A 27893-nucleotide genomic window follows, 5' to 3' on the forward strand; every position below is an offset into this window, starting at 1 on the left:
CACAATTTTCCCCAGAAGGAAAACCCCTTAAGTGTATAAAATTACCCTCAGTTCTGCTTATAGCAGAAAAAATTTATTCAATTAAATTGGGTTTACTAAAGTCATTATTTGAATAAGATATTTTTAACAGATTTAGTTTTTCAGGACTGAGAACTGAACTTAAATCCTTGTACACTTAGCTAAATCCCTACTCCCTGTTTTAATTTGTTGAAAAATCAGTTTTCTATGTTATGCTACAACACAGCTCGTCATTAGGCACCTTCCCTTTGTATCTGGTGTGATACTGTATCTCACCACAACATAAAAAATATGTAAAGCCATGGATTGAGCTGAGCAACTAGAAACAGAGTCATTACCTCTTGGGTTTGTCTGTGGTCTGACAGTGCATGAATACAAACATTAAGAAAGATCTAGCAAGTCAATGTTCATCACTGCAGTACCTATAGAATACCAATCCTAAGCAATAAAATCTCCAAAATGGCAGACTTCAAAATAAGGTGAAGAATAGATGGGTTTAGCCTAACCTAGAACTATGACCTCCTTAATAGTTAACTTTAGTTATGTTTTCATATCACTGTGATAAAAAATAAATGTTCTTTTGCCATTTTGAATTGTATTGTAGCTTTTGAGTGTACAAAGAGAATCACTGGATGGGACCAAAAGGCTATTGAAGCTCGCTCTCTACAGTCAACTATTCTCGAGAATGAGCTGAAGCGCCGCTCAATCAAGAAACTGAGATTTCTGTGTGCTCGTGGTGACAAGGTATAGTTTACACCTTTCAGTAAAGTAAAAGCAAACTAATCCTTGAAATTAATTAGACTTTATATCTTTTTCTTTTGCATATTTAGGATTTTTTTTAAATTGGCACACTATTAACGAAACAAATTTTTTTCACAGTAGAAACATATTTGGTAAATAACGTAATTTTGTTTCACCAGAACCCATTTTCAAAGTACAAATCTCTAGTTATATCCTAATTAAACTTGGATATTTTCTTTGGCATGAACTTTTTCATTAGCTTTGATCCATGGTCTGTTTCATTTTCATGCCAAGAAATTTAAGCAAAAAGTATGAGAGCAAATCTGCCTTCTTAGAATGATTTAAGTGTTTTGATTTGGATTACCATAATTTAATCACACATATGAATGACATTCTTTGTGATATCTCTGTGCAAGTCCTCCATGTGCACGACTTAGGTCTACATTCCTTTTATCTGCCCCACTCCCAATACTGTTCTTAATCCCTAGATTGATTTTTACTTAGCTTTGATATATAAAAGAAACCACTAACATTTCATTTTTAGCTTATTTTTCACTTAAGCTCTCTAGTTTTTGCTGAAAATTAATGATTTCATTATTTTTATCTATTCATTTGTGGATTGGTGCCTAGTTTGACTCAAACATTATTGTGGATAATGCTCCTCTAACCATGGGCATATAAATATCTCTATTAGGCTGGTACACAATTTTGGTGGACAGATAGTAAGATATATGAGAACCAGATCGCATGTCAAGTTTATTAGTTTGGATTTCTGTTTGTTCATTTGAGGAACATTCATTCATAGTATTTTCCAAAATGGCTAAAATAATTTCCACTCCCACTAACAGTGTGGGAGAAGTCCTCTCCAGCCATCTCCTTGTCAGCATTTATTTGCTTGTTGAAAATCTTCCATTTCTAGCTTTCAGCATATTCTAAGACTAAAAGAAAAAGTACTTACATTTGTTGAATATACAGTTATATGTTAGGTTATATGTTTGCTATTCTAGAAGCTTATCTCAGTTTATCCTCCCAAGCAGGTATGATGGTGACAATTTTACAAGGAAGAAAACTAAAATTGGGACTTGGAAATATTCTGTGAAATTTGATCAGTGTTAAATATTAAAATAGGTAGATGGGAAAGTTCATCACCCAAGTTAATTATTTTAAGAAACAATACTGTGAAAAAATAACCTTGAGTATAATTAAGAATTATTACCAAGGACTGCACAGAATTCAAATTGATATCAGGGAAAACAACAAAGTTGTAGCATGTTGACAAAATGTGTGCAATTTTGGGGATGTAATGTGAAGAAGCAGGGTTTGAAGTCAGGAATCTTTGGATTGCAGTTCTGGCTCTGTCACCTAACAAGATGTAAGAACCAGAAATGTTTAACTGACCTTTACTTTTTTTTTTCTTTTGTCAGGGGTTGGGAGGATGCTGGGCATGGAACCCAGGGTCTTATACATGCTAGGCAAATATATCACTGAGTCACTCACCAACCCTTGTTTGATCCTTTAAAAATTTAATTCCTTTATCACTAAAATGGAACTATCAATAACTGTTTGGGGGAACAAAGGTAGAATTCGAATGTATCATGTGCACATGTAGCATCTTCCAGGATATTTGGTACATCAAAGGTGTGAAGGATAGCTGCTGGATCTTACCCTCATCATCATTAGGTCTCATACCCTGCTCACATATAGCATCGATGACTTTAAAACCTTTGCCTTCCCTTTGAGATTTATGTCTGGATTCTATTCTGAATTTCTTTATTATGGAAGAACCCATGTTTATACAACGTGTTCTCTCTCAACACATTGCGTTTAACTCACTGTACCAAGGGAAGGAGAAGATGTAACTCAATTACAATCTCAAAAGAATAAAAACAAAGTTATTTTAATTCAATAATAAGAGGAAACAAATTGGTTTTTTCTGTCATTTGCCACCTGTGCTTATGTTTAACAAGTTACTGAAATGTTCTAATTTCTTTGTGACTTTCTATTTCTGTAAAATGAACTGACACTAAAAAATGTAGAAATTTTAATTACAGCATTCCTCCCTTCCATTTTCTCCCTTCAGTCCCTTCCTGTATACCTCTCCCCAGTCTTCCAATTCATAGTCCCCTTATTATAATAATGAGTTCACTCATTATTATTGCATACATATATCCATCCATATATACATATATTCCTAAATATAACATGTTCAGTCTACAGAATGTTGCTTGTATGTATGTATCCAGGGCTGACCTTTTGGTACTGAACAACTAATTGTTGTGCTGTTTGCTGGGGAAGACCACCTCTCTCACTTCCTGCTCCTAGCTTGTCAGTTGCCTGTAGGTCATTGTGTAGAGCTGAGGTCTCATGGGCTTTTCTCCATCCAGTTCAATGTGTTCATTGTTGCCATTCTTGCTCAGCTAAAGAAAAGTGTTGTTAACCAAAACTAATAAGAAACTTCCAGAGAGGAACATGATCTACTATAAATATAGGGCAGTTGGTAGCTGCAAAGGGAAGGAGAATCATTAGTCTTTGGTAAGATGCAACGGAGTAGTCACTGGTATCTTCCCATGATCCAAAGGATGGCCTCATACCTGTGCACATATGGCAGCACTGAATGGACCCAGCAAGTTATAAATTTTACAAAAGCAGGCAGGAATCTGGGAAGAAACATGTTGATGGGGTCGATAGTTAATTGAAAGGGAAGTGACCAGGTGATCAAAATTTATTATGTAGATGTGTGAAAGGCTCCAAGAACGAATTTTAAAAGTGAAAACAAAGCCAAAATGATGAAGTATATAAATTACAGCTATGTAGATGATGGTGAAAAGGTTACTTTAAAATACATAATTTAAATCCCAAACTAATCAAATGTGTGTCCCTTAAAATGAAGAAAATTTGCACCAAACAAGAGGGCTTCATATTTGGATTACATCAAATTATAGTTATACACTGGTGCTTACCACTTGTATTTCCTAAGTATCTAGTTTAAATGTATTAGAAACTCACTGCTGATGCTTTTTTTCTTGTGTTTTTAAAGCTGTTCTTTGCTTCTACACTGAGCAATCGGCGCAGCCGTGTTTACTTTATGAGCCTTGGAAAACTTGAAGAGCTCCAGAGAAGCTATGCAGTTTAAAGGGGTCCAGTGATCAACTACAACATTTACATCCATCACATATATTCCATTGCATCCTAACATTGGAGTTTCATCATTAGGGGAAAACTTTCATCAGAGGCTTTTAAAGTAGCACAGAATAGTTTGGATAAGAAATGCAGCTTTATAAAGAAAACTATAGCAAGCTCTATGTACTCCAGTGGTGTACAATCTGTTTTGCACAAACTTTGTAACTGTTGTTACTGTGAATTTAAACATTTCTCTTAGGACAGTTTGGACAGTATCTGTATTCAGATTTACAGCATGGAGTAAAGAAACCTGTTATAAATTACATCACCAGCAACTTTCAAAGGAATTGGCCCTAATTAAGCTTTTCCAAACCAAAAAAATATATACGTGATTTTTTTCCAAGCGAAGGTTAGATTAAAAGATAAAACATAATGAATTTTACAACCCAGACGAAGGTTGAACAACCTGTGTGCACAAGGAAAATTACATTGATCAAGGGGAACATGCTACGCAATTCGTTATCACAATAAGTCCACAGTTAAAGACCAATTGTGATTTTTTTCCAGCCCCTTGTTAAATTAGATTTCTCTAAATAAGAAAGAGAAAAAAAGCATGAGATGCTTGCTTCTGCCCTCCTAAAGGCCCCAAATATGTATAATAGCTGTTTTTACAAACTACCAAATGATATATTTACTATCTTGAATACAGGACTGAACTCCAATGCACATGTACTGTAGAAAGTTTTTTTTTAATGCATCAAAGTAGGCGTCAAATTTTGTCCCCCAAATTGGCTGAGTTTTGAATTTTATTATATAGCAATACTGTGACCATCAGACAACATTAAATATTTTTAAATATTTAAATATATTTTAAATACATTAAATTATATAAAATGCCCTTAGTGTTATTAAGCAAAGTAACGCAACAAAAGGAAAAGAATGTTGATAGATAAAAATTATATTTTCACATTTTTATCACTATCAATTCAGAAATTAAGATAATCAAGGTGATAATCCAAATTAGAGTCATTTGTTCTAGATATGAAAATTACAAGAATTTTAAAAAAATATAACATCCATTATATATCAAAGTCTGCAAAATTGAAGTAGTGAAATTCATGCCAGTCCATATCCAAATATTTTATAGACGCCAAAATAGGTGACATTTGCTCACCTATGGTAACTGCTACCTGATTTTTTTTTTAAAGCGTGATTTATACCTATCCATCCTCAAAGACATGGTTAGTTCTGGGGTAATAGAAAAAGCTACAGAACCTACCACAAAGTATACCTCAATAAGTCCTCTAGTTCTTCTTCTCAAATCTGAAGACTATGCTAGAAGGATAATAATTTTTAAACTACCTGATTAACCAAAACAAAAAGCAGCTGACTGTGTGTGATTTCCTGATAGTATATCATTTCCTGGCACCTTTGTGCCAGAAATGAAGATTTGGATTTTCCTAATGATTTCTATCAAGAGTGTAGCAACTCAGTATTCAGATTATAGGAGAACCTGAATCCAGACGTTAAATGTGATTCGCATTTCTGTTACTGTGACACACTAATGTGATCCTAAAACTGGCTTATCCTTGAGTGTTTACAATTCAAATTACTTTTTTAAGTTCAGTAGTTATTTTGAATAAGCAAACTTTAATGTCAAATTAATACCTTAGAAGTAGTTTTCTTTAAAAAAAAAAAAAAGAAGAAGAAGAAGAAGAAAAGAAAGAAAATTGTACACCAAGAGGCCATGAGGAACTCTGTGCAAGTACCTCATGGCCGAGGAAATGGAGCTTGCTATGTTGGAGGTTCAGAACTTTTTCTCATTTAAGTAGTACATAGGAACAAGCCTTTTAAGAACTTTTTCTTCATAATATTAACTCAAAAATAAGCTTTTATGTTTTATCTTAAAAATCATACTTTTAAGGCAGTAAGACTCTAAACCAAAAAAACTATTTTAGCAACTCCCGTTGTTGTCTGTGGCATTTATTCCAGCAAGCACGGGAAATAGCAAAGAATCTACAATGTTGTCCCAAAGCAATTACACAGGAATGATTATCACTATAGTGCTGGGCTTTGAGGGCTAAAGTGTTAGTGAAGAAATGGAACTTGGCACCTAACAAGAAGAAATGAGATTCGAGCACTGGGTGAACAAGTACGAAAGATTGAGATATTTGAAGTAGTTCATTAGTCATAAAGGTCACGAATGAATAGTTTCAACTTAAGTGTAAATCTGAGTGGGAGTTTTATAGCCTTTGACAGGTGGAAAAACAAAGTGGGACTATGTCTTTTCATTCTCATTATACTTTGTAATAGAAGAAATGACATATGCCCTATGCCTTGTAACAAGACCTGCAAGGCCCAAATACATGACAGAAGTGTGGAGAGGCAGCCCAGAAAGCCAGTTTTAACAAGAATCATGGTTTGAAGTGTGAACATTTTGGCAGGTTGTGGACAGCACTGGAAAGAGTATGGTTTGATTTCATGGCAGTTTAGTTTTATTACCAAAGCACTGGAAATAAAACGTATTATGTGAGATGTTTGAAAACTAGAATAGGGCTGGTAACAAAATTTCTGAATGAATGAATAAATTCAAACAAAGTAAGATCTTAAGAGAAAAAAATCAGGCAAAGCTACATCAGCCATTCACTCATGTCCCTTCACACAAAAGATTGGGTACTTTGAGTGCTAGAGCGTTAGCTAGGTAACTAAAGCCCATGCCTTATAGCTGTAAATTCCATCCCCAGAAATCACATCCAAATTCCAATTGATGATGGATACTTTCAATCCCTGTGCTAAGAGGGTAGACGAGTAGATTTCTGGAGCTTGCTGGCTAATGAAAAACCCTGTCTCCAAACAGGTGGATAGATGGCACTCTTGAGGATGACACTGGTTGTTATCTTCTGGTCACCCTTTCTCCCTTACTCCTCCCTTCTTCCCTTTCTCCCTCCCTCCCTCTCCCCTCCCTCTCTCACACATCCAAGTATATACCCACAAAACCACAAGTACACATATGCCCAAATATACATGAAATGTAATTCATTCATCTGAGATAGTCTCTGTAAGATACAGAATAATGCCACACACTCTCAATGGGATCTTCTAAGTACCTTTTGGATTGTTCCAAGACATGTTCCAGTTTGCATCATGTATATTCAACTTGTATTGAGCTACTCTTTGAGATGAATTGTTTGACCAGAAACTCTGTAATGAATCATCGTTTGGCTTCTTAAATAAAAATTTGCAGTTATTGATTGGTGTTGTTATTGGAATACACAAGCATAATGCCTTGTAATTTGGGCTCATTTGAGAAATAATAATTTTTTTAAATTAGGTAAGAATGTACTGATTAGGGGAAGCTAGAGGGTCTCTGTGTTAAGAGTTTTGGCCAAGGAAAGGTGTATTTATCTAATAAGAACTCTTTCTGTAGGCAGAGGAATATGTCAGTAAACTGCTTCAAGCATCAGAGCACTGGGAAAAGGTATTAATAAACCCAGCACTGGGGCAAGGGGCAACACATGGATCCCTGGAGCTTGATGACCAGCCAGTATAGTCAAATCAGGGATTCTGATTCAGTAATATTAAAAAAATAAGCTGGTAAGCACCTAAATAACATTTCTTCTAGATACTTGGGACATGCAGGCATAGACTCACATAGTACAGAGGGAGACACATTTTGAGATACTATGATAGACACATGCGCATAGAGTCATTTAGTATGGGGAAACTCAAACAAGTTTCAATACTTCCTTATCTATTATGCCAACCCAGTCTCTTCATGTCTGCTGGAGAAGGAAAAGTAGGAACCTTATCCAAAGAGAAGAGTTCATATTTAGAGTTTATTAGTGATCAAAAAAGGATTTTGTAAAAGCTGATAGCATGCAGAAAAGAGTATAAATGTGGCATTTTCATATGTCATGTATATGCATATTCATTCAAAAACTTATCAACCAGATTCAAATAGTAGTTCCAGAGGAAATAAAATGGGTCTATATGGATTTATGTGTTTAGAAACTAGTCAATAGTATAGGTAAATACAAAACCAGATTTGGAGTTGTTTTATGGCTTTACTGCCTCATATGCTAAAATGCCTCATTTGGTACTTATCATGGAAAAAATATGCAATGAATGCATGAGATAAAGGAAAACTGGGGACTTCAGAGAGAGATTATCCTGTGTGCTTTTATTATTTTAAACCATTTGAAATTCAGACTTACTTGTTATTTCATCAAATTATCATCTCTCCCTGTGATTGCATGGCCATGACACATTTTGGTTAATTTAAAAAATACTCACAAACCTGAAACTTAAAGATAGGTCAACATAATAATAATATTATTATTTACCTCGGAAAGAAGCACAAAGGAGGCAATCTTTACATAATTCAAAGCTCATAAGTAATAACAAAGTTTTCTTATTCACATCAAGCATCAGAAAAAATAAGACATTTACAGGTTGGTTTTATATAAACATCTGTTTTAGATGTGGTTCTTTTATACAAATATTATAGCATCCTAAGATATGTGCAAGCGTTCCCAGAAGTTTTAAATATATTTTTGACTATGTTTTCATCCACAAATGTTATGTTACTATAAACAAATATATTCCATGCATTTATTCAAGGCACCTTTCCAGTATGTAAATTATTTAACTTTTATACAGTAAGGAAGCCATTAAAACAAGCACACCATACCAGAAAGACAAGTCTCTTGAATTGCAATAGAAATAAATATAATGGAGTTTAAACTGACTGAATCAAATTATTTCCATGGATGAAATTAAAATTGTGTTACAAGCTGGAAAAATATGAGCCATGTTTGATATTGCCATGCAGTCTATTGTCTACACCCATTCAAGTATATACTTGGTTCCTTAAAGTGGCTTTCTGTTTTCTGGATATGAATATCGTAGGAATCTTTGGGCTGTGGGCCCAAATTCCTGGAGTCATTTCCAATTTGCCCTACTACACTCCTGGGTAGTGTGAATGTATGTATTCCTGCTGCTTTGCAAATTGTAGTTCCTCTTACCCTTTCCCCACTCCTGAAGAATCTATCTCCAGTAAGTCCTTTAATTCTGTCTGCATCTTGTCCCATCACATGAAAAATTAATTACCCTTTTCTATTTACTTTTAAGAATGATCTATGTAATCATGTCAACTAAGTTAGACTCATAAAACCAATTTCATTCATGTTCCAATATATAAATCCTTTAAATTCCTAAGATTTTAAAGAAACTCTCTATTAGCTGTGTTGTTATGTAGCCTAGGGAGAAATTAATAAATATATAGTCAGCCCACCTAAGACCCCAGTGACAAACCAGAAGAATGATTATATCCAAGTTCACCTTGAGGAATCATTGACTTTACTGAGTGATGAGTCACTCACTGGATGTGGATAACCACCCAACCAGCTTCAAGTTTGTGGGCTCTTTTGGGAATTTAAATTCAGCGAGAAACATGGGGCTTCTTGTAGACAAAGACAGCTGTCAATGGTTGTGTCACTTGTCATGGCCCAGCTAGGATTTAAGCCCCACACATTTTGGCTTTAGAGGTTGTGATGTCTCTTAGAACTGAGAAGAAATGGTAATCAATACAATTCAAACTATATTCTTCTGAAACATCATTGAGAAGTCCAACTTTTTCAGCTACTTGCCCCACTGTTAATATTCAAAACATACATATGATTGGAGCCTTGAAAAGTTGGTTGAGAGTTAAAGAGATGGCACAGTTGATAAGAGTATTTAATGTGCAATTATGAAGAGTGAAGTTCAAATGCTAAGCCCTCATGGGAAAAGCCAAGTATGGCATTATGTGCCTGTAACCCCAACACAATGGTATACAGAGTCAAGAAGATCTCCAGGGTTTCTTGGATACCATCCTAGCTCAGAGTTCAGTGAGAGACCATGTATAAAGAAAATAAGGTGGGGAATTTTAGAGCAAAACATCCGATAGTCCTCCTCTGATCTCCATAAGCCTGTAAGTGAACACACTTGATTGAATAATGCACACAGGTAAATATACCACACACATATTCACATACCCCCAAACAATGGACTGAATTGCTGAGTGAATGAATGAATGAATGAATGAATGTCTTGAATAGAGTGTGGAACAAGATGACAGCAAATAGAGCCATCTACTCTCCTACAACTGCAGCAGGACCACATGTGTCCTATGGCACATATCTATATAGTTGCCACGATATTAGGTCTCCTTGTACTAACCTGCTAGTGCAAATTAGAAAATATGATCTGCTTTTCTCAACTTAGAGTTGAGAGCTGAAATAATTCAAAAGGTAAATGAAGTGGATGGAAGCTTCCTAACAAGTGTGTCTTTTTCTTATTGGTCTGTATATATGTGCACACACAGAGAATCCTCCATATAACTAGATCTGTATTTGTAGCTGTTTATCAGCTATAGGTTATATGATGGGCTTCCATTCAAAGAATGTGCTTATGTGTATATGCAAGTATCTGTCTGAACTGCTTAAAATTAATTGTGTAACACCGTAAATCAAAGGAGTTTGGTTTCAAGGTGAAAACATTGTCCCTTATTATGCTTGCCTATTCTAAGTACATGGAATGAAGAGTGGCTTCTTGTAGTCCTGAGCGCCAAGTTCCTTCAGCCACATCACTGCTCATTCTGCTCACATTTCAAGAACTAGAGTGGGGATACTGAGTTGTTAGCGGCTTCGTTGATGAGCTTTTTTCCCCTTTTAAAAGATTTTGTTAACTTTTATGTATGATGTTACATATGTGTGGCATCGATGTGCCAATGCACATGTGTGATGTGCCATTTGTGATTGATATGAGGTTTGTAGACATAATAGGAAAATATGGTGGGGTCAGTTCTCTCCTTCCACCATTACATGGGTTCTAACGATGGAGCTCAGGCTTTCTATGCGTGTTTCATCTTGTTGAACTTGCTCTGACTTTTTGTTTTTCTCTTGAGAGATGATCTCATTGTCTAGGCCTGATCTGGAACTACCTATATAGATCAGGCTGGCCTCAAACTCATAGATCCTGTCTCTGCCTCCAGAGTATTAGGACTAAAGGCACACATAAAAATTTCTGGCCTTGTTTTGGCATTTTGTTTCTTTCTTTCAGTTTTTAATTTTTAATTTTAATTTTCAAATGTTAATTATTTTGTCATACAATTTTGATTATGGTTCCCCTCCCTCAACTACTCCTAGATCCTTCCCACTTCCCCCACCCACCAAACCCATACCCTTTCTTTCTCTCATTAGAATAGAAGAAACAAGCATCTTATAATAATAATAACAGTAGTAATAGTAACAGTAACAATAATAACAATGTAGGATACAAAAAAACAAACCCAAATAGGACTAAACAAACAAGGTTGGTAACTTCCTGAAAGTCACATTGATGGAGTTTCCCACTTTAGTTAATTTTCTGTTTTCTGTGTGTTCTAGCACATCATGGGATCTCATGAAGATAAACCAGAATTGCATACACCTAAAAGATGGGTGCAAGCTGGAGTGGCTGGAATCTCAGTGAGGCTTTAATTACTGCCCCCAGACCTTCCTTCTAAAATAGCAACTATCAACCCGAAGGCCTTAACCTCCAGAGGCTTCAACCCATATCAGATATTTTTATTACAAGTCATAGCAGAAGTGAAATTACAGTTATGGAATAGCAAAGAAATAATTTTATGGTTGGGGGACACCACAACATGAGCAATTGTATTTAAGGGTCACAGCATTATGAGGCTGAGAACCACAGTTTTAGATGGAAGCACCAATGGCCCCAGTCTTGTGAAGGTTTCCTGTGGGTATTCACAGCTGATCTGATTTCACAGTGGTAAAACAGCCATGTGTCATCTGGAAAGTATTTCATATTTCCCATGTCCTTCAGCTTTTACACTTTTTTCTCATCTGGCTTCCACAATGACCCAAAAACCTTAATGGGAACAATAGAGATGTTTGATCATTTTCTCCCATTTAGGGCTTATCATTGGGTCACTATGACACAGCAATTGTAAATTTTCTAATCAAAAGTACAACTGATTGTGAGTATCTACAATAATTACCGCCCACCACAAAAAGCTCCACGGAACAAGATACAGCAGCAATAATTGAGGATCATAAACAGAAATCTTTAAAATGCAATTTGATAGGTACATCATATCTGCCAAAGACCTTCCCATCATGGAGAGGTACTGAGATGGGACACAACATTTGGTTGGTAAAAGGCCAAAAACTGGTACTCTCTGGCCTTGTAATTCTTATTGTTCTGGGGGTCAAAAGCTGATGGCCTCTAGAAATTTTACTCTCTTGCTGTTTTGTGGCTAAAAGCTGCTGGTTTCTGGCAATCGACTCCTACTCTTAGCAGCAGTGAATTAAGGTATAAAGCTAACTACTCTGGCCCTTTGTTCTACAACTCACAGGCCCCTCACTGATCAGTCAAGAGACTCAGAGTTCAACATCTCTGTGAAAGCCAGAGATAAAAGAAGAGAAAGAAAAGGAGAATTCAAGCACACGCATAGACACACAGACACACACATTCTGGCCAACCTGACCACCTGTCTCGAGAATTCCATAAGTGTTCATGCATACCTACATACATACACATATACCTACACATGTATGTATGTATGCACATACAAACAAGCAGACATATTCAGAGCCCCCAAAACCCACACTATTTCTTCTCTCTGACCTTCTTATAACATCTTAGACAAAAGTTCTTTATAAAATTACCTAATAGATAAAATCTTACATAAAAGAGGAGTTACAGAAGTATGTGGATATTAAGTTCAAAGCAATGTTTCAATCATAAGCTCATTATAAATCCAAAGCAACAGTTTCGCATGGCCTTGCTTTGTCTACTGCACATCTGTGGCTTCATCCTTGGACCTGACCTAGAATGAATGTTTTTCGCAATCACAAATTTGTTCCAAGCCTGCTTTCTTATCTTAGTACAATTATCCCATGCCATGTAAAGGTTTATAGAGCTCTATTTGTAGTTTTAATCTATAGGGGGCTTGAGATTACTTGTGTCAATTTAAGAGTTCTATAAAATCATTATCAGAAACTGCGGAATCATTATTTGTCTATATAGCATTGCTACCTAAGATTACATCTTCATGGTGATCTGAAGGAAGTTTGCCCAATAGAATGGACTGCTGCCCGAGAACCATTAGGTTATTTAATACTGGAAGGAAAGGCATATTAGCAGCAAGAAGCAATCCTGGGATTGAGTCTCAAAGCTCACAGATCGCAGACCCTGCAAAACTGTGGGCCACCTCCAAACAACGTACTTGCATGCCTTGACCTTTTCTAGATGGCTTCCGATACATATCATTTAACAAAACAAGAACAGTAAGAACAAAACAGTTTCCCTCTGGGGCAGTCAGAGATGTTTATCTTACAATATCAACTGTGGGGCCCTTCTGGAGTGAGCCTTAAATTCAATTTGAAAAATATGGTTGTACCCATAACATTACTACCATCGTTAAAGCATTGAGCACATTTTGAGATGCTGATGGATTTAACATGTCACGTCCATACCAGAACAGAACTTTATGACAGTTCTTCCTAGCAGCGTGTATAACACCTTCCAATAATGAGAATGATAACTAGCTGAAAGCAAACATTCTATTCAATCCAAATTATATTTCTTTATGTCCTTCTGCCAGAGATTCCATCATTGTCATATCTACAACAAAAAAGGACTTACTATCTTGTTCTATCATACAACCAGCAGCAGTGATAATAACATGCTATGTGGATCCAGAAACCTCCCTTGCTAGCAACTCACAGAAAGGTAGTAACCAGTGGCACTGAGATTGTCATATACTAACCTTATAGCTTCTAGGAGCAGCATTATCCACCTATTCAAAGTACCTTCTCTCAAAATTCTAACAATTATCTTAATGTTTATAGGTATAAGCTTTTGCAGGATTTTTCCTCATTTATTTTGTTAGTTACCATCTGTGCCTCACCCAACCAGAATATTCCTGAGATTTTTAAATGTATCCCTATCATTGCACCCTGTAAGGATTAATTTCCCCATCATAACTTATTTAGATTCACTTGCACACATTTCAGATGCTTTGGTAAGTAAGCTTATGAAATGTGTGTCGGTGGGCTGTGAGAAGCAGCTGGGTGCCTGGTCGGGCATAGGCCTCGAACCCTGGACCTTTATCATACAGCAGGTGTTCAGTTCTGCTACCAGGCACCGGTTTTTTTTTCATTTAGCTTCAGCCCTCCACAGCCCCTCCCACAGAGAGATCTGTGGCCATCAGTCAGGAGGAACAGTGCCTCAGGCTCTCTCACTTGTAGATGAGGTATCTCCAAGCTTTCAGACCAAGCCAATAGGCTTTATCTGTTGCAAGACCCTAACCCACCCCAAAACTGTATATAAGGACTCTATTCAGGAGAAGTAAAAAGTGCTCGAGTATCATCCCATAGTCCAAGAGTTTCTGTCGCAAGAGCTGTTGTAACACTAGGGCTGTAACACTTGGGAAGAGGTTTGCTCTCCCGAAATGCCAGGTTTGCTCTCCCGAAATGCCTTCGGGATTCTCCCCTCCCCATGCCCCTGACCGGCTTGGAGTGAAGCACCTGGGAGCAACTGGGCAGCTGCAACTGTGGAGATGTGGTCGGAGGCAGTGGTGGAGGCAGCACTCTCTCCCCTTGGCCCGGACCTCCCATACCAGGTCAGGCCAGACAGCAGAGATGCAGGCAAAGGCAGCAGCAGTAGTGGACCCTCCCTGCTCGCACCCTGTACCGAGCCGGGCTGGAGATCCTCATGGGATGCCCTCCAGAACAGAGACCCACAATGAAATATTCAGAGCTTAGCATTATAGAAGGAAGCATGCTATAGAAAGGGGGCAGGATCTACAAAGGTCAACAACGTCTATGCATTCCAGCAAGGGCCAGCTATCTTAGGATTTATTAGCTCACAGGATTTAATATATATGATCAAGGTCCATGAAAAGATTTGATTGCTTTGTCAAAAGAATGATGTGATGTGCAGCAGAATGAATGAGAAGCATTCTTACTTGATTCTGTAATTCACTATCACAGGTCATGAACCATCCTCCTTCCTCAATTTTGGTGATATGCAGAAGAGGAGGATTACAGATGTGTCAGACAAAAAGAGAGGCCATAAGTAGATAGTAAAGATGACAAACTTCCTTACACTCCTGACAAAGGTCTGAAGGACAGGCAAACCTTTTCTCCTACCAGCAGGGCCCCACTGCTGGTTGTCCAGTCTGACAAGGACCAGATCAGGACCTCTTCACATCAAAGTTGTGGGCCTATCAGCTTTCCTGTTTGTTCAAACTGGTCAACTCTAAATTAGGCAGGAAAGTATGCCTCAGAGATTATTAAATCCTTTAGCCCTGGAGAAAAGGCCTGACTTCAGCTTATACAGTTCCCATTCTGTTTTCTGTGTACATCTCTCTGTTCTGTTTTGGTTTTCCTGTTATCTCTGTGTCTCCCTCTACTTCTCCTTCTCTCTCATCTCTCTTATCTCTCTCTCTCTCTCTCTCTCTCTCTCTCTCTCTCTCTCTCTCTCTCTCTCTCTCTCTCTCACACACACACACACACACACACACACAGGCTCAATGTGGTTAGTTTCTACTACTTGGACTAACAAGGGCCAAAGGATATCATGGTCATGCCCTCTCTCATTGTGCAACTGCAAGTACCACTCAATCCAAGCAGTGTTAATGCAAGGTGAAAAAATAGATGTAAAATAATAGAAAAATATATAGTAGATTTTATTACATAACTTTTAACATTAACAAATGTTGCCTTTAAGGAGGGAAATGCTACCTAGGTGAGTAAAATACCCAGTTTTCATATTTTAATCCCTTTGGACTCCTGGAGTACTTAGTCATAAGTAGATACTATCTTTTGACTTGTTTTATTTAGGAAAGAACTTATGGAGCCTGGGATGACCTCTAACTTGTGATATAACCTAGAATATTCTTCATCTTCCTCCTTCTACTTCTCAAGCACTGGAATTATAGGCATATACCATCAAGCTCAGCTCAGAGGGCTTTTTATTAAGTAACTTTTGATTAATTGGTAACAATTTAACAAATAAATGAATGAATTTAAGACATTTATCACTCTATTTTGCTTATGTTTGCATTTGAATTGCAATGTCTATGGCTTACACAAACTGTAAAAATAGAATTTAGTGAATTACTGAAACACACGTATCCATATAAAAGTCTAAGTATGCCCAATGATCATTCAGATCTATATATGTATTTTTGGTAATCAAAATAATTTATTTTCTGTTTTATTTCTCTTTTCACCACTCTGAATTTTCTTTCCATTGAATAAACTTTGCTTTAATTTTATTTACTGGTTTCAGAGAGCAAAATTATTTGTCAAGTAAATAATGTGACAAATATCCCCAATGAATAAAGGTAATTACAAACATGGAGGGAAAACTACATTGCCTATTTTTTAGAATTTTTCCAAATTGTTTCTACAACATAGGTATTATTTTAACTATAAAATGCTGGGAAAGCCCCTCTCCTGAGAAAGTCCTATTTCTGTTTTCTACAAGGCATGACTGAGTACTGTCCCCTTACTCAAATCTCCTTTATCCTAATTCTCATTGTTTCTTTCTCTAACTCCCCTACTGGTCTAATTCCTGTTGCTGGATTACAATAGTATAGGGTGAGACAGAGGAGGCACCTGACCTAGAGCAGATGAGTGGGACCACAGTGCTTACCTGAGTTTCCGTGGGACAACCATTTGATATTTGGATTTGGAAGGTCTTCTGTAGCTTGTTTAAAGTATTAGACCAAACGTAGAAAGCAGAAGGAGCCTGTAGTCCTAGGACCACTTGAACCTCTTCAAATCATCTTTACACCTGTTTCTATAAACCATACAAACCACTAAGTGGTGCTATAAGCTCATGTTTGAGAAACATGAATCCTGAATTTATTTATATTGTTACATAAAATGATGGAATTTTTTAAGAGTAGGAGGAAAATATAGCCTATTTTACTCCTAACATTTCAGCATCTTCTTCAAAATGAGTATTCAGAAGCTAATGTGTTATAGGGTGGAGGATATGACACTGTCGAATGCCTAGGGATGAAAGACATATGGAACATTTAATTTGATTATCCCTTTGCATATCATATTATTTATAACAACTCCAAGATTGTCACATAACTGCAACATTAAAGAATGTTGTCATTTTAGTTAAAATACCTTTCTCATTGCATTTTAGTTTCCTATGATCTATGGGTATTGTAAACATATCTAAATCCTTGATATACTAGAAATATTGAAAGGATAAATGCCTGAAATTTATATTATATTTGATATATTTTTGTGAGCCACTTCACATTTATAATTAAAAACACCATTTTTTTGTCTAATATTTCAGTATCTTGTTATCTAGAGTAGTGATAACAAAGAGAGGTATTGTCTCACAGAAATTTTGCTCTCTGGGAACATTTAGCAGAATCTAGGGACAATTTGTTTGCCACAACTGGGTGTCATTCATAGATTTCATCTAGTCACCTAAAACATGAATGAACATATTAGGGAAAAGGAGAAATAAAATTATATTGGGGAAAACAGACACAAATGTAATAGAAAGTAGTGATAAAGATAGATTGGGGAGAATGTGGTGAGGAGACATGTTTATTATACAACATATACCCGACTGAAGAAGATTGCTGAGAAGTAGAAGGAGCCTTGGCAGTGAGGATGAGGGCGGTACTTCTTTACACAGGGTCCTGCTATTGGAACCTGCCATAGCTATGATCTTCTAGTCCTCCTGATTCTGCTTTCTGAGTCCTGTGATTACACCCCAAAAGCTTGATTTTGTTTTCAGCCAGTGGGTCACGTACACATATCCTCTGAGCTCCTCAGAAGGTTGTGGTTCCATAACTACTGTCATTATTAAATTATAATATACAGACATTATAGCAATTGAAAGCCAGCCTGGACACCATACACCTTGCTCAAAAATACTTTTAGTGTGAAGAAAGAATATTAATAAAGATGCCCAAAGTCAATTGATTTAAAATAGATTTTCCTGATTTTAAGGTCCCTCTAAAAAGTCAAAGTTTCTGAAAAGCTATACACTGTGCTACAAATATATTGAATTTATTCACTACAAACCATTGCATATGGGTTAGTGTATATTTTAGGTAAATATGTGTATAACACAGACTTTTCTGTCTGTTAAAATTATTAAATTTATTCATTTATGTACATTGCTGTGACCAAATTATAGCAAATTAATTTCTATAGTTTATGCAGTTACTTTAGCTTCATAGAGAGAAAAATAAGGATTGGAAAAGTAAAATAACTTGACGAGAAGCATTAAAGTTTAATTCTTAAGTCTTTTTTGTTTTGTTTTCTTGTTGAAACAAGGTTTCTCTGAATAAAAGCCACGGTTGTCCTAGAACTTACTCTATGGACCAGGTAGGCCTCAAACTCAGAGATCCACTCACTTGTCAATCCCTCCAGAGTGCTGGGATTAAAAACATGCACCACTATATAGACTCAAATTCAGGGACTGTTTTCCTTTTTGTAGTGCTGGAGATTACACTAAGGGATTTACACATATTAGCTGTGAGACATATCATTGAGCTATACTGTAAACCTTTAAATGCTTCTCTCCCCCGAAAGTATTACTAGATTATGTTGTATAGAAGAGTTTTAGTGTCACAGCAACAATATATGAAATCAAGCCTATGCTTTTAACTTCCATCTTATTTCATATTTTCTCTCTCAAGCTAAGGACAATCACCAATGAGCTAAACTGGAACTCCCAGTCTCAGCCCCAGGCTAGATGCTGTCCCCAGACTGCAGGCCTCCAACAGTCCTGGCATTGGCATGACTTGTTGAGCCCCAACTCTTTGTTACTGACTCCTTTGTGCTGTTCACTGGGTGCTCCATGCATTGGGGAATACCAGCTTAGCCTTTCCCAAATCTCAGACATCACTTTCTCACCTCTGGAGAGGTGTTCAGCAAGTTCCCGAAGCCCAGCACTCTCTGAGCAGCTGTATGGGATAAGCACAGTCAAGCTCCCCACATTTCGCCTCCCCAGTGGTCATGCCCAGCAAAAGAGCAGAACGCAATCCCACACTGAATTTCAACCTTAATATTCAAATAATAGCACCAAACCTTAGTTGCAATTAGCCAAGTCAGTATTCTTAGATGGGGTTGTGGATCTACAGAAGACCAAGTGAATCTGTGGTGGTTTCTGGGATTAGCATTATCCGCCTATGCAGGGTACCTATATTCAACCTCCTTATAAAAACCTATACAGAGGAGCTGGAGAGACAGCTCAGTGATTAAGAGATTTGACTGTTCATTCAGAGGTCCTTAACTCAATTCCCAGCAGCCACCTAGTGGCTTACAACCATCTGTGATGGGTTCTAGTGCCCTCTTCTGGTGTATCTGAAAATGGCTAAAGTGTACTTAGATACACACAATAATAAATAAGAATCTTTTAAAAATTAAACATTTTTTAAAAATAAAAACAAAAACATATAATTATTTATCATATATTTATCATATTACATTATATTAATTATATTACATATGTTATATTTTATTTTTGGTGTTGTTTTGCTTTTTGTTGTTCTTTTCAATTTAGCAGGGTTTTTTGTTTGTTTGCTTTTGTTTGTTTGCTTCTTTTGAGACAGGAACTTACTATATAGTACTCACAGTCCTGAAAATTGCTATGTAGACCAGGCTAGCAATGAACTCATAGATCCTGTCCCTTCTACTTCCCAAGAGCTGACATGAAAGACTTGTGCTAACACACCCAGCAAAATGATATTTTAAATTAGCTAAGAAACTAGTGAATTTTCTTAAGTCTTTTAATACATTTTTCATTAGGGGAGCACTTCTCCTACCAAGTCCATAGATAGAGATAGAGATAGAGATAGAGATAGAGATAGAGATAGAGATATACATATACATATACATATACATATTACATATCATATAAAATAATATTCAGATATAATATATTATATGCAATATAATATATTTATATGTGAACATTAGAACTGAATCTTAAATAAATTTTATACCTTTCTTTTCTTATTTGTTGGATATTTTATTTATTTACAATACAGATGTCATCCCCTTTCCCCATTTCCCTTCCCTAGAACCCCCTATCTTATACCCTCTTTCTTTATGCTTTTATACCATTTTATTTATAAGCAAGTATTAAGGTCAGTTCTAGGTTGAGGAACTAGCAATACAATAGATGCAAATAGTCAAGGAACAAGCAATACAATAAACACAAACAGTCAAAGAACAAGCAAGGCAATAAACAAAATTCCACGAACACTCCCATGATCACTATTTCTAAGGGCTTATCAGGATGACCAAAATATCTGAGCCAACTTTCGTGTCCTAGCCCAAAGTCACTTTCATGTCTGAAGGGTACCTCCTTGTTCTACCTAAGATTTAGATTCCTGCCTGAAATTACTTCTTTGTTCTAACCGAATGTCAGATTCCTGCCTGAAGCCTACTTTCCTGTCCTTGGCAAGTGTCATATTCCTGCCAAGTACCCCATTTCCTTGTCCTTAGCCCATGTCAGATTCTTGCCAAGCAGCTATAAAAGCTCTCAGCTTCTCCTTTTTTATTTCACTAACTAGAAAGAGGCTGTCTTGGGTCATTCTGACAAGAATGCCTTCAATACCCATCATGGAACATGCATTATCAAAAGCAATGCACTTATGTCTTAGGTTAGTAAGGCTCTGTGCAGAATCTTACCCGTCCTTGACTTGACAGTGTGTTAAATTAATAAATATGTCTGGGGGTCCATTTTCAGGTTCAAGGCATATACTTTGGCTGCCAGCATGTTGATGTTGTTAGACACAAGCTTTAATATGATGGGTAGGAATAAAAGTATTCCAAGGACAAAATGGGGTAGCATGATCAAGCTATATATGTCATTCCTGAAGCTTGACCAAAATAGAAATACTGACCTCAGGCCATGGGTAATTTTATCAGCAGTATATAAACACTCAGCAGAGCAGCATTCTTTGAATTCATAAGTTCACTATGCAAAGTTAAAACATCCAGAGAGGTGTTAGAATTATGCCAAACACACTGCAAGTGTCTTTAAAATTTTTCCTAATTATATTGACTACTACTGTAAATTTTAGAACTAACATGAATCTGATGGTATTTGGCATGACACTCGAGATGACTCCTTACTCTTAAATACTGAACCTCCTTCCAATAATTTGAATAGAATAAAGAATATCAATCTATTGTTCCAAATGCCTATCTAAATCCTCTTGTTTACTCAACACATTAGTAACATTTTTTGCTAAATGGTTAGCAAAAGTAGCTGTTTTAACTTCTTGTGTCAAAGCAATTGCAGAAGCAGTGGTGCTAGGAATTAATGTAATTAAAGCTGTTATACCAGCAATAATCAAGCCCATTACCCTATTGCTTCTGCTTAAAGCCTGACTCATTTCTTCCAGTACTTGCAAGCTATTTTTAGAATAGCAAGGTTCTGTGATACTCAGGGAAATAAAACAAAAGCTGGTTGATAGACCTCCATAACTGACATGCTGGATTTCATCACAGTAACACAATTAGAAGGTGTACAATCAATTCAACTTATATTAAATACTGTAAAAGAAACAAAAGTAATTTTAACTTGACAATTAAAGGAGCCTTAACATGTGTGCTAACACCAGTTTGAAACACAGATCCTGCCCGAACTTTATCTTTTGCTAACATAACACCATAGACAACTGAAGCTAATTTTCATGTATGTCTCTGAAAATGTCCAGAACCAGACTTCCAAATGAAGACTATTATTTCCAATATTGGATTCATTTCTAGACCAGTCCATGATTGAGTCTGAATAACTGGTCACATTTAAGAAAAATACAGGAGTCATTATAACTTCTCTTTTTGATTCTCTGTTCCACAAGGTCTAAAAACTTGAGGCAAGGCAGCTTGTCTCATAAGGGGTATAGGTAAGCAATGGTGGGTTGAAAACATATGTCCAATACACCTTCCCAGTCACCATAGTCAGGGCACTCAGCAAGTTTATAGGTCAGAGTCATTCTTTGTCCTGACATAAGTATGTCTCACCTGTCACTGAGGACGCCACTATGCTCCTTCAGTATCCTGAAAAAAAAAAAAAAGAACAAAAAACCCCCCAAAAAACAAACAAACAAACAAAACAAAAAACAAACAAACAAAAAAAAACGCAAGCATGCCCTCTTCCCCATATTAAATACCTCATTGAGATCATGACATATGCCAGTAAGTGGATCCTTTCCTTTCAACTATGCATAAGTATGCCTAGTTGTAGAGTGCCATAGACACTCAGCAGAAAGTTCCTTGACATCCAATTTTTTTTAAAAAATTAAAATAAAAAAGAACATGATTTAAATAAATTTGTGGTATATAGGGACACATCTCCCCTCCCCCTTTTTTATGAAGATATTGTTTTAAATTTCCATGAGCCCCTTCCACAGTCTCTTGTCCTTGACAATTATAAATAATCTCAGTAATTTGGTTAATATTAAATTACTGCCAAAATGTCTCAACTGTTTGACTGAGATAGCTAGTTCCATTATGTAGGTGTTTGTTTGTTTGTTTGTTTGTTTGTTTGTTTGTTTTTCTACAATCCTGGGCATGTTAGAGCTCCTGGGAGTCCAGCCTCCTCTGGGTTTTGGAAGATTGGGTGCAGAGCTGATGTCCTATGACTGCTCAAGGTGCAGGCACAAACCGGAAGGACCTTTATTTTCATGTCAGTGTAATTCAAAATATTTTTAGATTTCCATTGGGAGTTCTTTGATCCATGTTTTATTTAGAAATATGTTTTTTAATCTCCTTAGATTGGGTAATTTCCCAGCCATCTATTGCTTACTGAGTACTAGTTCAAGATGTAATTAGTGGCCAATAATATGAGATAATACAGGGAGTATTTTGTCAGTGTCAATTCCATCAAGTTGATTTTACTAGTGCATTTCTGATTTACTGAATTCTTACCAACCTTCTGGATGCTTAATCTATTGACTACTGACAGTTTTATGACATCTCCAAAAGGTGGATTTATCTATTGCTATTCATAGTTTTAGCAGTTCTGTGTCTCCTACTTTGATGCTGTATTGTTAACTGAATACAATTTAAGGATTACTATTTCTGGATGGTTGACATATTTACTATCTGTAATGCCTGTTCTTATCTGTAATAATCATCCTGATCCTGAAATTTGCTTTACTGAAATTAATAGAAAGTACCTCTTTTTTAAAAAACAAATCACATATATATTTGTCATCCCTTATTTAGCTGTCTCCTTATTTAAGATAGTTTTGCTAGCTGGATTTGATAGTTAACCCCTGTAGTCTCTACCCAGGATGCTGAAAGAGAAGGATCACTGGAACCTAGAATTGTGTGACCAGTCCAGGCAACATAGTGAAAACCTGATTAATAGACTAATTAAAGTTTTATAAACAATATGTACTCAGGCCCTCTTTTGCATTGACTTTATGTGCTTTAATTGGTATGTTCAGGATATCTCCTTTATGACAACTAGTACATTTAGAATAGTAAGAGTGACTTGCATGTCTGCCTTTTACATCCATTGGACTTGCTCTCTGTAGTCTTCTGGTTTTACTTGAGCCTACATTTCATTTACTTTTAAACTTCTTAGGTAATCTTAAATTTCAGTAGGAGTTTTAATTAGCCCTAAACTTCTCTTCAAATAACACTTTACCACTCCTTATGCAACACACATATCTGTCATTCATGGTGCTTTTACCTCCCATTCATATCCTATTTCCATAAATCCACAAGGCATTGTTGTTCTTATTATTTTAATCAATCTTTTGCCTTTTATTTCTACTAAGAATAAGGAAAACTGAAAATTTTATTTTGACTTTGCTTAATCTTTTTTTCTGGCATTCTTCCAATTTTTATATGAAATCAAGTTTTGATTTATGAAATCCATTTTCCCTGAAAAACATCATTATGTTCTTTGAGCAATGCATAGCAACCTCCCTGGTGCTGCAGCCCTTAAATACAGTTCCTCATGTTGTGGTAACCCCCATCCATAAAATTATTTATCTTGCTACTACATAACTGTAAATTTGCCACTGTTGTGAACCAAAATATAAATATCCGTGTTTTCTGGTGATCTTAGGTGTCTCCTGTGAAAGGATAATTCAACACCCCTAAAGGTGTCACAATCCACAAGTTGAGAACCACTGTAAAATAGCCAGACAATGAATACTTTCATTATTCATTTTGTCTTTATGTTTTACTCAATTCTGTGATATTCAAGGTTGATTGAAGCCCTTGCCCGTGGTAAGAAAGCACTATACAAATGAGCTAAATCCTCAGCTTCTTTTAGCTTATTTGAGACAGGATTTCATTAAGTTTCCTAGGCAGCCTTGAATTCACTCTGTAGCCTCAGCAGGCTTTGGATTTACAATCTTCCTACCTTCACCTCAAAGTAATTAGGAGTACAGACCTGTACCACCAGGCAGAGCTTTTCCAAAATTTCATTTTACTGGTTTCACAATCTTAACTTCCTTGTTAATCTTTTTATGTCTGCCTACACTGTGTAAATGAACCACATTTTCTGTATCCATTCTTCAGTTGAGGAACATTTGGGTTGTTTCCAGATTCTGGCTATTATAAATAAAGCTGCTATGAACACAGTTCAGAGTCCTTGGGGTATGGTAGAGCATCATTTGGGTATATGCCTAGGAGAGCTACAACTGGCTCTTAAGGTAGACTATTTCCAATTTTCTGAGAAACTACCAGATTGGTTTCCAGAGTAGTTATACAAGTTTGCAATCCCACCAGCAATGGAGAAATGTTCTCATTTAAAGACATCCTCACCAGAAAGTGCTGTCCCTTGAGTTTTGATCTTAGCCATTCTGGTTGGGGAAGGTGGAATCTCAGAGTCATTTTGATTTGCATTTTCATGCTAAGAATGTCGAGGATTTTTAATGTTTTTTTAATCATTTGAGATTGCTCCGTTGAGAATTGTGTTCAGCTCTGTACACCATCTTTTAACTGGGTTATATGGTTTGTTGGAGTGTAACTTCTTGAGTTCTTTATATATTTTGGATATTAGCCCTCAGTTGGATGCAGGGTTAGTGAAGATCTTTTCACAATCTGTAGGCTGCTGTTTTGTCTTATTGACAATGTCTGTTTCCTTACAGAAACTTTTCCTTTTTATAAGGTCCCATTTATCAATTTTTGATCTTAGAGCCTGAGCCATTGGTATACTTTTCAGGAAATTATCTCCTGTACCAATGCATTCAAGGGCATTTCCCATTTTATCTTCTATGAGATTTAGTGCGTCTGATTTTATGTCCGAAGTTCACTTGAACTTGAGTTTTGTGGAATTCAATTCAGCTATTAAAAACAAGGACATCATGAATTTTGCAGGCAAATAGATGAAACTAGAAAATATCCTGAGTGAGGTAACCCAGACCCAAAAGGACGCGTGCATGGTATGTACTCACTGATAAATGAATATTCGCCATAAAGCACAGAATAGCAGTAATACACCCCACAGACCCAGTGAAATTAAACAAGAAGAAAGGCCCTTGAGAGGATGCTTAAATCACTCTTGGGAGGGAGAACAAAATAGTCATCAGAGGCAAAGGGGGGGGGGAAGTGGATAGAAGAGGGGAGCGTGGAGCAGGATCAGATGTGCAGAGAGATAGAAGAGAGGCCCAGATGGCCAGGAATGAATGGAATTTGCAGCTGCCTAGGGTTAGGGGTGAGGGGAATCTTTAGAATGTCCCAGAGATCTGATATGGGAGGAGGCTCCCTGGAGTCAATGCTGGTGACCTTAAGCAAGATGCCTAACAGTGGGGACATGGAACCTGAAAAGGTCACCTATTGTGGCTGAGCAGGACCTCCAGTAGAGGGATAAGGACACCAACACACTCTGAAAACATTCTATCCAAAATTTGTCCTGTATAAAAGAAATGCAGGGACAAAGATGAAGCAGAGACTGAAGAAATGGCCAACCAATAACTGAAACCTATCCCATGGGCAAGCACCAATAACTGACATTGTTAATGATACTCTGTTGTGCTCGCAGACAGGAACCTAGCATGACTGTCCTCTGAGAGGCTCTGCCTAGCAGCTGACTCAGACAGATGCAAATACTTACAGTCAACCATTGGATGGAGGTCAGTGTTGCTTATGAAAGGTTGGGGGAAGGATTGAAGGACCTGGCAGGGATGAGACCCCCACAGGAGGACATACAGAGTCAAATAACCTGGACCTCTGGGAGCTCTCAGAGACTGAGCTACTACTGAGGTCCCAGGTACACACGTAGAAGACATGCAGCTCACTCTCCATGTGGGTCCTCCAACAAGTGGAGCAGAGGCTTTCCCTAAAGCAGTAGCTTGCCTGCATTATTCATTCCCCAACAAGGTTGCCTTGTCTAGCCTCAGTGAGAAAGGATACACCTACTCTGGCAGAGACTTGATGCATCAGGGTGGGGTTAAATAGTGGTGGGAACTCTCTCAGAGTAGCATGGAATGGGGCATCGGGGAATGGTCTCTGTGAGGGGAGACTGGGGGGGGTAGTGTTTGGGATGTAAATAAATAAAGTACTCTGGCTGTTCTTCCAGAGAACCCAGGTTAACTCTGAGCACCACCCATGTGGCAGCTCACAACTGTTGTAACTCCAGTTCCAGAGGATCCAACACCTCACACAGACATGCATGTAGGCAAAACATGAAAAAAAAAGGACACCATTCCAGCAAAATGGTAGCATATATAAGACCTGACCCCCCCCCACAAAAAAAATCTCAGCACTGAGAAGGAAAGGAAGACAGACGTAAAGTCCCATGCCTAACCAAGAACATATTTACAATTGATACCTACCGGAAAAAAGAGGAAAAAAAATACAGTTTTCTCTAATGTAATAATAATACTAGGTATAATAACCACATTCCAGGGCAGACTGTTTTAGACTTCATAATCTTTGTTTCTTTTCTTTTTTTTTCTTTCTTTCCTTCTTTCTTTCTTTCTTTCTTCTTCTACTCCTTTTTTTTTTTTTTTTTTTGGTCTTATTGATTTTTGCCTTTTGTTAGTTTTTCTGTTTTGACTTTTGTATTTGGGTTTGTTAATGTTTCTATTTTGGGCCTTTTGAGAGAGAGAGGGATAGGGAGAGGGGGAGGGAGAGGAAGAGAGGATAAGGTTGAGTGGCTAAAGAGGCAAGGAGGATATGGAAGAAGTTGGAAGAAGGTAAAGTATATGATCAGAAACATATCACATAAAAATTTAAATAAAAATGTTAAAAAGTTAACTAGAGAGAGAGAGAGACAGAAAGACAGAGACAGAGACAGAGACAGACAGAGAGATTGGAGGATGCTGGAGCCAATGGGATACATTTTCAGATGTCATGAAGCTCTGGTAAAAGCTGTTCCTATGGAGAGCATGTCTTGGCAATGACTACTTCTTCTCCCGCCAGAGCAAAGTTATTTCTTTTGGGCTTTCCATTATGTAAAAGCTGACAGATTTCTGGAGATAAAAGTCAGAAAACTGTAATGGCCTTGCCCTGTGATTCTTTTCCTCCAGAGGTTTCTCCTTCTCGCAACATTCCACGTTAGCACTTATGTGTTCCCAGCAGTTGATTGTTTTCTGTCCCTGGTAAAAACTTGCCTGGGACTCTCTGAATTCTCTGTCTCTCCATATTGAAGTGTGGCATTTGCCCTGAAAATTCAGCTTGATAATTGTTTTAAATGTTTTTAATTCTTTCTTACTTTCAGGACTGTAGAACTGCCTACTTTCAAAACCTTCTCTTATTCTCCCTCTCAGGTTGATAGCCTCTCTGTTTTTTTTTTTTTATTATTATTATATATTTGATGAAAAAAAAAGAAACACAAACAGTTAGAGTGGAAAAAAATATTGTTTGTTTTGAGTTCATTCAACTTCAGGTTTTGTGAGCACTGGAATAGTGAGTGCTTGGCTTTTTGTGTGTTAAAGATTGAAGCCGAAGGTCAAAATGATCTGTTTCCTTTTATTTTATTTTTGTTTAGTT

At 36.9% G+C, this 27893-nt stretch overlaps 1 protein-coding gene across 2 annotated transcripts in view; it reads left to right on the plus strand.

Annotated features, from left to right (window-relative positions):
* The window catches only part of Nrk (Nik related kinase), a 96257-nt gene extending 89143 nt beyond the window's left edge, over positions 1-7114 (plus strand). For both annotated transcript variants that reach the window (XM_076918353.1, XM_034485613.2), the window contains exons 28-29: positions 623-762; positions 3797-7114. In XM_076918353.1, coding sequence (XP_076774468.1) covers positions 623-762; positions 3797-3892 — 236 coding nt within the window. In that variant the 3' untranslated portion in view covers positions 3893-7114. The remainder of the gene's footprint in view (positions 1-622; positions 763-3796) is intronic.
* Positions 7115-27893: the final 20779 nt, after the last annotated feature.

This window comes from Arvicanthis niloticus, chromosome X (genome assembly GCF_011762505.2).
Source record: "Arvicanthis niloticus isolate mArvNil1 chromosome X, mArvNil1.pat.X, whole genome shotgun sequence".
Taxonomy (NCBI): domain Eukaryota; kingdom Metazoa; phylum Chordata; class Mammalia; order Rodentia; family Muridae; genus Arvicanthis; species Arvicanthis niloticus.